This window comes from Monopterus albus, unplaced genomic scaffold (genome assembly GCF_001952655.1).
Source record: "Monopterus albus unplaced genomic scaffold, M_albus_1.0 scaffold124.1, whole genome shotgun sequence".
NCBI classification, from domain to species: Eukaryota; Metazoa; Chordata; class Actinopteri; order Synbranchiformes; family Synbranchidae; genus Monopterus; species Monopterus albus.
In genome coordinates, this window is record NW_018128004.1 from 1,668,801 (window position 1) to 1,682,526 (window position 13,726).

Sequence of the window (13,726 nt, forward strand, 5' to 3'; positions counted from 1 at the left end):
TTCCTGCTGGATCTGTAATCATAAGCAGCTTTAGTGGTGATGAGAGAAAAAAAAACCAAGGACAGAGTATTTTTGAGGTTTGAGGAAAATTTACTTTTCTCTAGAGAGACCACAGTAAGAAGATTATAAAAGAAAGAACAAATAAAAATGGATCTTGTGGTCTCGTGTTACTGTTTTGTCGGCTGGCTTTTAACAAATACGTGACCTGAGGTTTTATAAATCTCTGGGTAGCAGAGATCATACTGAACAGGCTGAGAATGAGAAGAGAAGAGAGGCTGAGGAGTGCAGCCATACACTTCCGTTGACATCGTCCTTCCAAAGATGGCAAACATTCACTAGTGCTTTCATTACATACTGATAAAACTGAAGCTGCAGTTAACAAAGAGCTTATCCTGAGTGTTTAGCTCACATTCATCTCTGCTGTGGCCCTGCTGTCTGTGCTTTGTCTGTCCTCCTCCTGACAATTGATTCTGGCTATGTAGTCGTTTCCTGCCGTCACTGGACCAAGCATCAGACTGTGACTCCTGTAGCAGGCCCAGCTCCTCCACTGTGTGGCACTCCAACATCCCCATGGCATAGTCAGGAAGACCTGGAGCTTTGTCTGTGTCCCAGCGGGGGGTATAGCGGGGCACCTGGGCATCCGACTGAGGGAGCTGCTTGCAGCCACTCTGGTGGCTATAACCCCCCGTCTGCTAGGGCCATTGGAGGAGACAGAGTCTTTGTTCTGGGCATACTGGATGATGCGGTTCAGTTTCTGGCTGAGGGCCAGCTTCAGGCCCTCGTAGGCACTTCGGGAGCCCTTGGATTGTGACAGCTTCTGGTTGGCAATGAGATGACATTTCTCAAAGCAGTCTCTGTGGCCGCGCAGGGATTTTGAATGTAACAAAGTAGCAGTGGAGACACCTGCATTCACAGATAAAAAGCAGTGAGTCAAATACAACTTAAGGCAACATGCTCACACACAAAATGTCTCAGTTATGAGTGAAACAAATTCAGTAAACTCAAAGAGCCAGGGCTCTGAATCCATAAAGCGGTGATCTCATCTGTGAGAGACAGAGTACTGACTCACAAATACAAGTAAACTAGGGTGAAAGCAAGCTAAAACTATCAGGCTAGTCTATCGCAGTCTCTCAGTGACTGCTGCTTAGTGTGCAGTGGTTTAGCCAGTAGAGCACTGAGATAGCTAGGATAACAAATCAATCATCAGTACAAACACAGCATCAAAATGGAAACTGAAAAAAAAATTCTGTATGTGGGCTGATGATTACATGATTAAGACAACATTACTTTTGAAGTACAGGTTTGTTTAAGAAAGAAAAGTCATGGGTTTCTTCCTGGGTCAAGTCAAAACAGGTCACCAATTTAGCATACGCAGAGGAAAGTAAAGTAAGCTCTGAGTGAAATGGGCCATACTTTGGTAAACAAAGGGAAGCTGAAGGTGAAAGAGAACTAGAATGAAAAGTGTGTGTGTGCAAAAGACAGCAGATGAGCCTGAAGGGAGCATGTGCTGCACAGACACTTGTGTGACAGCCGTTTTCTCACAGCCTACATTTCTCAGCACACAGACAAATTGTACATGAGGTGAGGAGATTAGTCACTGTTGTGCACATAGATGTAAGAATTTACTTAGGAGGTAAACCTACCTATGTCTCTGTCAGAGCTTTACCAGCACACAGGAAACCACAGGTAATCACAAAGACCACATATACAATAGTTAACACACACACATCTTGTGTTTAGTGTGCTCTGCAAGGCCTTTTGAAAGTGGTACATATACAAGGCAAAAATGTTGGGGTTTTATTTCAGGAGTTGTAACAGCTGATTCCAGCAGTCATTCACTGACAGGTACTAAACAATACACAAAGTGCAGTGACAGTGAGTCCATGATGAAACGTGTTTAGAGAACCGGTGTTATGTTTAACTTCAGACTGACTTCAGGACAAAAAATGAATAAAGTTGCTTGGACTTTAGAGAAGCCTCTAAAGACCTCTCAGAGGACGTCATGAGAGCCAGTCACACCAGATGTCCTAAGAATATGGCTGAGCTGAAGCAGATCTGTGAGGAGGTCCAAAATTCCTTCTGAACTAATCTACATTGCTGGCTTGAGGTTATTGCTGCCAAAGGTGGTTCAAACAGTTATTAAAACACTGTTGCCATTACTTTTTCCACCATCACGCTGTACATTTAATGGGTGTGTTCAATTAGAGACATGAAAGATCATGACTGTGTTTTATCAGCATAGAAATATTGTGTTTATTGGCATTTGTGACTTTAGTGAAGATCAGATCACATTTCATGACCAATTTATGCAGAAAATGTCAAACAGTGCCATTACTTTTTCTTGTGACTGTAATGTATGTGTTTATTTCTTCTGATCAAGTAAATATGTTGTTGTTGTTGTTCTTCCAGCTGCTTCCCATCATTTGGGGTCACCACAGCAGATCTCAACAATCCGTATATGTGATTTGGCACTGGTTTTACAGCTGATGCCTGGCACACAGAGAGCACTAGCATGTGCAACCCCAATGGCTGAGTGTAGCCACTGCACCTGGTGGTCCCTGGTTTTCTCCCATCCAAGTACCTGATTAGCAGCTGAGTTCAGAAGAGATTGGGCACAACCAGGGAGGCGTGGCTACCTGATCAAGTTCTACAATTTTAAAATATAATGTGCCTTACAATCCTTTCAGGCAAATCTATGATTTAGAACATTTAAACAAAATTGTGTTCTCTTGACAAAAAATTAAAAGAAAAAGCCAGTTTGTTCAGAGTTATGGTTAATCTCCTTGTAGTATTTCTGTCCTTTGTCATTTTCCATACATGTTGAGAACTTGTTTTATGCCTGCAGGATCAAGTAAACATCCCATAACTAATGTAGAACAGTCAGTAATAATGGATCTTATATGTCTTAGTACATAGGAAAGTTTTATACCATTACAAATCTGTTCTTAGCTTCTGTATATTTGTGTTCTGACCTCAAGTGTCTAGAAAGAGCAACCTTAACATAGGATATGTTTTGTGAGGGAACCAATCTATGTGAGGTGTGTGTGAGAGAATACTAATTACTGAACTGCCAATAGATCTCCAGATACTTTACTATTAGTTGCTGGAGCTTTCTGGCTATCAAACAGCTGTTATAATGTGATCAGACTCTGGACTACCACAGAAACAGTGACTACCACTTGCATTACAGCAAAATCATTGGCCCAGAACCAGAGCAGTCACCACCGCTCAAGACCTCACTCCAGCTAAGCAGCTTAGCACTACTGTCATTCATGGCTGCACACGTACGTGCAGACAGACTATTCACTGTTCGGCTGTGACAGCTAGAGGCATTAAACACAGCAACACTAATGACAGCTGATGAGGTTGTTTTTCTCCTGCTCTGCTGTCTGAGAGGAGTCATGGTTGGTCTGTCTCACAGTGAAATAATTAACAAAGACAAAGCACAGACACATGCTTAGGCCTGAAAGAGAAAGGTAAAAACATAAACGCCTGAGTTCTTCATAGTTTAGAGCAGTTAATACTGAGAGCAAATATACTATACTGTAGAACTGTATACCACTAGACTCACAGGAGCCAGACTCAGTCAATTCAGAAATCAGGTGGAACAGGTCCATTACAACAAAAAATAATACTCCTGATATGAATAAACTATGAAAGGTCAGAAAACTTAGAAAGGTCAGAAATCTAACCTGGATAATCTCTGACAAGGTTTGACACAAATGAATTAAAGGTGTGCTTCAGATGAACTGAAAACCTTTACAAGGCCTATGACATTCAATAAAATGTAAAGACTAGCTGCCATTACACAGTAACAAGGGAACTTGGAGAAAGGGTGTTTCCAGTTAGGCTGGAAAATTGGTGATACTAAAGTAAACCTGGTAACCTTCACAAAAAGCCATAATCATTCTTGGGCAGTATAGATAACACCCCTTTGTGCTCACCTTTTAGTGACCACAGCATGGCCCAAATATAACTTAGAGTTCTACCTTGCATACTTGGTCTTGTGGCTGCCGTCGCGGAAGGAGAACTCTGCCAAAAGTTTTAATACTCAGGCCATTGTGCATGTTTGCAAAACACAATACTGGCACTGTTCTGTTTTATATTCAAGAAAAGTGAACAAAGTAACACATTCCTGTCTGGTGTGGAGCGACCCTCTGCAGATTTCTGGTTCTGCTCTGAACTGAATGTGCGTGTGTGCTAGGCGAGGACACACAAGAGACGACAAGAGAGGATCTGCAGAGATTGTGCTGGGGACCAGTGGTCATTATTGGCGACGTGTCGAACAGTGCTGCATGGCACAGCCTAGAAGAACATGTTTGCGGGCGTTCAGCTTATTCGATAACAAATAAAGACTCTGAGGTTTTACAATTTGGACACAACACAGAGCTCAAATGAACAATGAACTCAAAAACATGCCAACTGCACTTACAGACCAGCTGCCATTACACAGTTGTTAGAAACCACATTTATCAGACTGAAACAGAACAACAGCTATACCATCTGCTTCAGCCTGGAAGACACCTGCAGATTACTGAAACCTACACACATACACACCACATACCTACTGTATCAACTTGTTTCCAGTAACATGGAGATTTCAGCAGCACATGTTGAAAGACATAACTAACTACACAATGAACAACATATACAGTAGACTGCTATAAAAACAAACAAAACATAAATGACCGTAACTAAAACCTATCCTGTAAATAATTTAAGGCTACCGTATGTAACTTTTTGTTGCAAAAATCTGCTCCAAAACCTGTCTTAATGCAGAGAGGTCCTGTTGAAGCCTCCTGTGACCCAGACTCATTGAACAGCACTGGTAGCAGTGCAGAGATGTCAGCTTCTAAAAGACTTTGAGCAGGATTGACCTTTCTAAACAATCAGATTTTCAATGATTTTTGTTACATTCTCATTTCTAATGACAAATATTTGATAAACTGAGCAGAATGGATTGATTTGGAGTTTCATGCTAGCACTACCTTAAGTTACATATTGTAGCTAAGTCAAACCACCAAAACCATGAAGACATCACTGTCTGCAAACATTCACCAGAAACAAGAATATGGTTAAAAGGTAATAAGAATAGCAATAAGAAGAAGAGGAAGAAAAAAAGAAGAAGTAGTGAGATTACTGCAGTGTTATTAACATAACTAAGTCTATCCTGCCCCTTATCCTCCTCTGGCGTTTCTTATAGGGCACATACTGTACCATGTAACCTATGGTAAACTGGTAATTTAATAGGGATATGGGGCTTTCCTCGGTGTAGCTGCTCTCCGGAATTACCATCCTGCAAGTAACTCTCTTTATAAAAGGTAGCTGCTGACATTACCCAGATATCACATTCAGTAGTTTAGACTATAAAGAAGTTTGAGCTTCACAACCCTCTTGATGGAGAGAAAAAAACAACTTTTAGATACATTGAAAAATAAAGAAACCCATTGAGAGAATTTATTTATTTATTTGCAGGGCTAATAAAGACAATAAACTTCTTCTAAACAATGACAGATTCACATAGAAAGCAGCCCAGGATACATAAATAGTTTTGGTACTAAATTAGAGGGACTCAGCAAATTTGAGGCAGATTCAGTTGGTACAAATGTTCCTTCATTAACAAATATTCCTTCAGTAACACAAATCGTCAGGGATTGTATAAAAATTGTACAAATTCTGCTCAGACGGTACCCAAAGAGGTTGGAGAAAGTTAGGGAGGACAGACCAAGTATTAGAGAACATTTCATAAAGGGAAACTTTTGCACCGACAATGATTTTCTTTATTTTACTATAACTTTCTTTTTATACACTCCCTGACCATTTCTGTTACTTCTGTTGATGAAAGAATAGTTGTACTAGATGGCCATGCATTAAATATTATGTTGATGAAAAAAAAAAGAAAGAATTATTTTACTTTTCTCCATTTCAAAGTAAAGGGGTGCAAACTTCTACACCCAACTGTAACGCTAGCTAGCAGCTGTCAGCAGATAACAAAAACACTGCATCTGAACCAATTTCTGTCCTGTGTGTGCTCAGATTCAACACCAAAGTGGACATTTGGACATAGCTGAAGTATCCACTACTGTATGGCACAGAATTTAGTTTATTAAAATTAACATATAGATAGATGTATTGTATATCTCTATGATGAACAATGTTGCATATACCCAACATTCAACACGGTATGCGGACAACTTCATTCTCTACAAGTAGCTGTCACGTGACACGGACGTATGGTGTCTAGTTAGCAAGTTTCATTTTTTTGACAGGTTCTTTATTAGATAAATTAGCCTTACATCATTTACAGGAGTTCTGCCATTACTGTAATTTGGTCTTCAAACACAGGCAGTGGTGCGGCCTGGACATCGACTCACTCAGGCATTTATGATAAACAGCGCACATTGCACAGATTTTTTTCATGAAGGTAATTTTGAAAAATACCGTTGCTATTATTAAATACCCTGGGATACTGAAATACCATATTATTGCCCAACTCTAGTGGAGAGTTCACCAACCATGAATGGGCTGTTTACAGGAGCAGGCTACAACAGCTCCTGTAGAGCAACAACCAGAATCAGCACTGAGTGCATCATTCTAGCCTGTCGCTGTAGGAATGGTTTTCACTCCAAACCCAGCGGGTAATATTACGAGGCCTCAGCAAAAAATCTGTCTGCATAATGTAAGCAACTACACAAAAAGTGCTTAGCAGACGCTTTGTCTGACAAGAAACAATAGATGACTAAAACAGTTTGAGAGGCTGGCAGTTACAAAAGTTAAATAGGTAGTTTCAGATTTCCCAGGTGTTTACAAAGCACAGCTGGTCACATCCAGTAAGGCCAGGTCATTAGCAACAGCCCTGCCTGGTCTAAAGTATGCTGCACTAAGCAATCAGATGCAAACAGTAAAGTCTGATGAGCATGTGATACTGTTATTGATAGTAAATTAATTTGGCTGAATACTTAGAGGAGAGAGAGAAAGCTAAATTTTAACTGCTCCCACTAGCTTACTGAATGTTTCTGTTAACATAACTTTACTGGTGTTTTGACTGACAGGAGAATCAATAGATATTGGCAAAATATAGTAAAGTATAGTACAGTATAGATGACTGCGAGCCAACTACCTTCTCTCATTGAAAGATATGACTGAATGTCATCTTTTTACTAATGCTGTGTTGATTAATGTGCACTATCCCATGCAAAGAAAAAAGAAAGAACAAACAAGTAAACATATCTGACTTCTTATGCTGTGCACATTCGGATTACAGGATTTTCTTTAGGTTATGCAGTTTCTAGACTACTACTGTGTGAGCCTCAGCAGGATGGGAGGTGAAGCTCTCTTGGTTTGCATACAGAACCACAGTCTGATCATCTTTGGTACCAGTGGTCTGGGTTTAGGGCAACAAATCATTTAGCTTTAAACAGTGTCATCACCTCCCAAGAAAATAAACAGGAACTGCAGACTGGCTGATCTGGCTCTAGGTGTGGGAATGCAGTAGCTTGCTACTGTGTTGACACTCGAGGCTGTACACCCATGTGCAGTACTCAAATGGAGCAATATTAAAAAAACTAGAAAGGAAAGATCTTAAAGCGAGAACAACCCAGTTAGGTGGAGGCTGAGCAACATATAAATAAGACAATTTTCTGTTCAGTATGTTCTGATGGAACCAGCACAAACAGGCTAAGGCAGTTTCCTCAGGAAACAACCACTTGGAGCTAGAGCAAACACTGCACTTCCTGAACATTTATGCTGCTTTGAACTGTGCTCAGTGCTCAGTTCATGCAAACCTCAGAGCAGAACTTGGGAAGGTCATGGGTGGAAATGAATACTTAAGTATAAGCAGTTACCCACAACAGGGAACTGCTCTATGCTACAACAAAGCCGCAGGGACCAGTTAGGGCTTAGTGTCACTGCACCAACAATAATGTGTTCAAATTGATTTTAAAATAAAACTGTAGAGACTTTAGAGGGACACTGTTGTTTTGACCTGAGTTTAGTTTACTCACCATTAGGCAGTATTAATCAGTTTGTTAAAAATGTAAGGCAAAGCCCAAGCTTGAGATTTAAAAGCCCGAGTTATAAACAGAGTGTGGAGTTTAAAAGAAGGCATTTAGGTGTTGAGGTGGTCTAATGAAAAATGCTATCAAGCTCCATCATGGTTACAAATGTAGAATCCAAAGTTTTTGGAGCTTATCCCATACTAAAGATTAAAAACATGATATTTCAGCAACTGCTGCTCCCATTTTACCATTTTTTAAGCTCTCTCTGGTAAGGCCCACAGCATCAAAAGTATCTTTTAATGATAAGGCAGGCACAGCCACACGTGAATATTGAGTGTGTGTGAGTTTAATGTCCAAAACAGCAACTCAATAAAGCATGCTGGATGGATCAGCCTTCCTCACAATGAGGAAAATCAAATATGCCCTGTTTAGATCAAGAAATCATGTTAAATTACTTTTCTTTTTATATGCAACCTTATAATACAGACATTTTGTTGCATCATGTAGCGGCTCATTGAAGAAATAGGGCATTGCAACTAATCTTTGTGGTGATGACAATTTCCTAAATAACTCAGTTGGTATATAAAGTAGCAAATGCAGACAGCCTTTATGTATGAAGCCAATGTGATATGTACATCCATGATATATCCTGGTTTAAAAAACAAAAAAACAGAAGCGATTCTGCTACTAATGCTTCTTGCAAGAAGGCAAAGAAGATTCTGCTGCAGCAGTTCACCCTTGACATAAACGTGATATAGACAGAAAATCACTAGGACAGTATGTTAGGGTGCACAACAGGAGACAAAGACCATTCCCTCCACATCACATTTGTATACATTCTGTCTACATGTGTGGTTACTGGACTGTTCTCATTTTATGAAGGATGGCAGAGGATGAATGAGTAGTGCGGCCATTAAGTCTACATGAGCAGTCAGCAGGCACACGGCCTTAGTTTCCTATAAGCTGTACCTAAAGTAGCCATATGCAGCTTAGGAAGCTTCCCTTCCATTAATGATAATGCTCAGCTGCATCAGAAACATGTGCCTGTCTGCAACAGTCTGCAAACCCACCACCTTCACATATACAGTAGCCCTTCTTGCCCCAGGCCTAACACTTACATAACAATCACACACAGATTACACCAAAACCCACAGCACACACTGCTATTGATGCAGTCTTGTCTGACACAACCACTACCATGGGTACCTTTTGCCTAAACAATAAAAAGCTTTGGGAATAGACTTACTCAACGGCACAACCAACTATTTTTTCCTAATCTAACATACGCATTTCCTGAATCACTAAACAGAGCAAGCATGGACACGCCACTTGAACCAAAGCAACCCTTGCTTTTCTAGAATGTCAAAATATGAGTTAAAGCAGGGTCATCCTTTTTTTCCCCCACACATTCAGGGTCCCATACGTTTGAACAGGATTATAGTGATCACAGCATCTACTGTAGCAGCTAAGGGAGCAACGTGGAAGCAAAATAAAGCAAGTACTCATATACATGCTTCTTATTAAATAAAGCAAGCATTTTATTTTTAATAAGTAGAAAGTCTTACAATACCAATTATATTTAGGCTTCTGATATTCCTTTATTTATCTCCCAGCAAACCCAGGAAGCATCCTTATACCATAATTAGGTTATTCTTCTGCTCAATGAAAACTGATGAGCTTGCAAGCACTTACAGTGCCAACTAATAATGCTTGTATGAGACTGACTGAAAACTCTTATTAGAGTCCACAAAGAGCATGGTGACTAATCAGCACTCACACACCCAGTTTGCTTTCACCATAACAGAATACTGTGCAGAGATAAACACACACCCTCCACTGCAGAAAAGAGCCTGTATGGATCTAGGAGAGGAGGCTTATCTAACCCCTTCTGATTCTTCTTCAAATAAGCCACTCATTAATTAAGCGATGAAAAACTTCAAACATGTGCTCTTGAGTTAGAGTGGCACATCAGACAAGAGAATCACAGCAGTGTGCTTTAGAGAGCTTTGGTCATACAGGCCCATCACCCTGCACGTACATCTTCCACACTGTTCCTGATGAGGATAAAAGAAGTGTTTATGAAAGGAAACTGAATGTGGCATCAGTAAATTCAAATGGTTCTCAGGCTGCACAGGTCCTGGTGCATTTGTCCTGTGATGGACCTGATGATCAAAAACACTGGATGTTTCTGCAAAAGTGAGTTACTGTGTGATCCAAATACTGCAGACTCTTGGCACCTAAGACCAGTGCTGATCTATCTACACAGGACTGCCTCTGTATGGAATTAACCAGTGAACCTGCTGGAGATCCATTTTAATTCTGAATCCAATCGAACACACATCAGAGAATGTGTGTGTATGCTCAAGAGCTACAAAAAACAAAAACATGGAGAGCTAATACTTGTTACAAAGAGTGAAGAGCTCACTTTTTCCCTCCACATCACTTTGTTTTCTCTTTACTCTGGTAATCAAAGAAGGAAACTTCACCCCCAACCATGTTTCTTACCTTCAATGCTGAGCTCAAAGCAGACGTGGCAGAAAGATAAGGTCCCTGTTTCCGTCTCGAGCTTGCAGACACTGCAGATATTGTCATCATTCAGATCAATGTTTACAAACTGCTCCTCTTCATCCATAGTGCTTCTGGGGAAAAACACAAGTGAAGAGGAGCAAATGGCTAAATACCAGCAGCTGGCACAAGCTCTAATCTCTTTTTTTTGCCAATTATTCAAACACACACATTCAAATAAACTTAATAAACCGGCTGGAAGTGACAGGAGAATATTTCTAGTTCATACTACTAATGGTACAGAATACAATAAAAGAGGCAGTGTCCTTTTTAAGATGTTGTTCAGCAATGTTATGAATAAATTACCACATAAGATCATAAAATGGTACAGCTACCTTTAGATTGAACAGCACAGTCTCTATCTAATCTCTATGCTGCTATTGGCTCCACTAGTGTTAAACACAATCTAATATCATTCCTGCAGAGAAACAACAACAATCCAAACATTAGCTGTCATAAAACTGCAACTGTTGTGTGAATCTGTGTAGTGTGTACACAATCAAATGCCCCAGTCTTGCTCCTGTGGAAGTAAATTCAAGTGCAAACATTTACACTGACAAATACTCAAAACTAGCTCTGGAAATCATTTGTTTGTCTGAATAACAAGCAGATTAAAATGCATAGGCTGAACTGTCAAGAGAGCAGAACAGAGTACAGCTGCACAAAACGGTGAAAATGTGGCAACATCATGTTGAGACAATTTCTCTCCAACTCATTTAAGAAACGCTAATCTGAAAATGCAACACTGCACTGTTTATTGCATCTACAAGGGATTCTAGTATAAAGTTTCTCTACCCAAGTCTTTTAAGTAAAACTAGATTGTAAAAACAAAACATACTGGCACATTGTCTCATGACATATCACAGATACTAATGTAAAGGATGCTGCAGGTCAGAAGGTCAGAAGCACGGGTTAGGACAGACCCGAGTCACACGGAGAGCTCTGCTTCCCCGTCAGAGGCAGCACAGACAAACCACAATACCTGAAAGAGTTCCTTGATTGTACTTTACATCGTCCTTATTTACGAACTTTCAGAGCACCAAGCCTACAAAATAAAGTTAAGACACTAACTTATAACACTGCCCAGTATTAAACTAACGTTGAAGACACACAACGGAGATTTAGAAGAACAGCCAGTTAGCAGAACAGCGGGCGAAAGCTCCATTTGAACTTTTCACCCGGTTGGATTTACATATACAGTTAACCTTAATCATTTCTTAAATTTCTCCTTGTTCGCTGTTTAAATGCCTTAATGCCTGTTGAACGCTATTTCGGCTCGAAGCAGTTTGCAGTAACCCGAGTGCCTTTGTACATACAGTTAAAGGAAAGCATGCTAACAAGAAGTTAAGCTAACGACACACTGACACCCTCCCTAGTACTCTGGTCAGGCTGATTCGTGACCGTTATTTGATGCTGTGTAACGGCGAGGCATCCGACACAATATGAGCGTCACCAACATTTTAGGACATCACCTTAGTGAAACTCACCTTTATGGTAAATATTATATTCGCACACCTCAGTTCTCCTTCGTCACAGTGGGCACACAAACATTAGACAACAGTGCGCGTCACGGCAAATTCGGAAAAGCTACAGGAACCTCGCTCCTCTCTCAGTGGAATGACCCAATAGTTTATGTAAGGGGTGATCATAATAATCTAGTTTAATTAATGACCAATCTGCTCCCAACAAAAGATAAACAACAGATATTTATTATTTATATACAAATACAAATGCTCCAACTTTCATGGAAATACATTTATGTCATTACACAAGCCACCTCTGACATTAGTAGCTGTGGATACACCCCTATGATAAAATCAAGATAAGTCTTCCTGGCGTCAAGAAAATATTTCCATATCGAAAATATTTCCATAGAGAAAAGAGTTTTCCATTAAATAAAACGAAAAAGAAAAGAGTTTGGGGTCTAGACTACAGCGACAGTGAGGCTATTTATCTTAGCTGTAGCCCAACAGGATGTATGCATTTATTCAAGACGACTCAGACTGGGCACCTACACTTGTATGTTGCTACATGCTGTCATATAGTCCTTGCTTTTAATTGACATTTAATGTTTCAATCTAATTTGCAGTCTAATGTTTTATGTATATTCATTTTATTGTTTTATGCATTGGGTTAAGCATTCTGAATTGGCTTTGTGAATGAAAATGTGCTCTATAAATAGCCTTGCCATGATCGGTGTTAGAAACTGCAAGTGGAGTCTGGGGCTGGAACTCGTCACTGAAGATGGTGGTTGGAGCATCAGCAATTATAACTGAATAATATAAAATACATCAATGTGAAATGTGTTAATCTCCATAATTAGCACTTTTACTTTTGATATGTTAGATATTTTGATGCTAATACTTTTGTACTTTTATGTAAATACATTTTGAATGCAGGACGGCCACTTGTAACAGAGTATTTTTACACTGTGGTATTGGTACTTTTACTTGAGTAAAGAATCTGAGTACTTCATCCACCACAGTACAGATATAAGACAACCTTTGCTCTGTGTACTTCACAAATTTTCATTGGTGTCATCCAGTGAGGTCAGTGAAATAGCTGGGATGTTACACTGTGTAGCTCCCTGCCCATCTACAGAGCTTCAAATCAAATGTATTGTGTTTGGTTACTACAGCACAAAATAGTAATTCACTACAATAAAATAGCCACTGTGCACAATTGTAACCACTTTCAAATAAACCACATCAGTAAATTATGTTTCAAAAAAATTATTTATACAATTTATGCTTAGAAGTGTACTTACAAGGCAACAACATTTTGAAACAAGTTAATTTGATTAGTGTAGTAAAGCTCAGTTGCAAACGGCTCCACAGGTAAGGAAGACATGTTAACATACTGTATGTCACTTTGTAGTGATCGACACTAAAGGTTCAAGGTTTTAAATAACATCCACTGTTGTTGAAACCCTAACACTGGCTGGTTTGTTGCTGCAACTGAGCCTTTCACATTAAAACCAATCATTAATATAGCTATGTTTGAACAACTTGCAATCTTTATGTCAAAGAGAAGAGGGTGGCCATCTTACAATGTAGTACATTAATTATTACATATATACACATTTACATCACAGTATCTTCCTCATGCCATTTAGCTTTCCTCATTAAAAATATCTGATAAAGTGTAAGAAAAAAGCTAAAAAT

The 13,726-nt window shown here is 39.6% G+C and overlaps 1 protein-coding gene across 1 annotated transcript in view; it reads right to left on the minus strand.

The window, feature by feature from the left end:
• Nucleotides 1–12,180, minus strand: part of cunh21orf91 (chromosome unknown C21orf91 homolog) — a 16,361-nt gene extending 4,181 nt beyond the window's left edge. The window contains 4 exon segments of the mRNA XM_020612389.1: nucleotides 410–685; nucleotides 688–903; nucleotides 10,503–10,636; nucleotides 12,050–12,180. Coding sequence (XP_020468045.1) covers nucleotides 410–685; nucleotides 688–903; nucleotides 10,503–10,629 — 619 coding nt within the window. The 5' untranslated portion in view covers nucleotides 10,630–10,636; nucleotides 12,050–12,180.
• Between the last annotated feature and the right edge of the window lie 1,546 nt (nucleotides 12,181–13,726).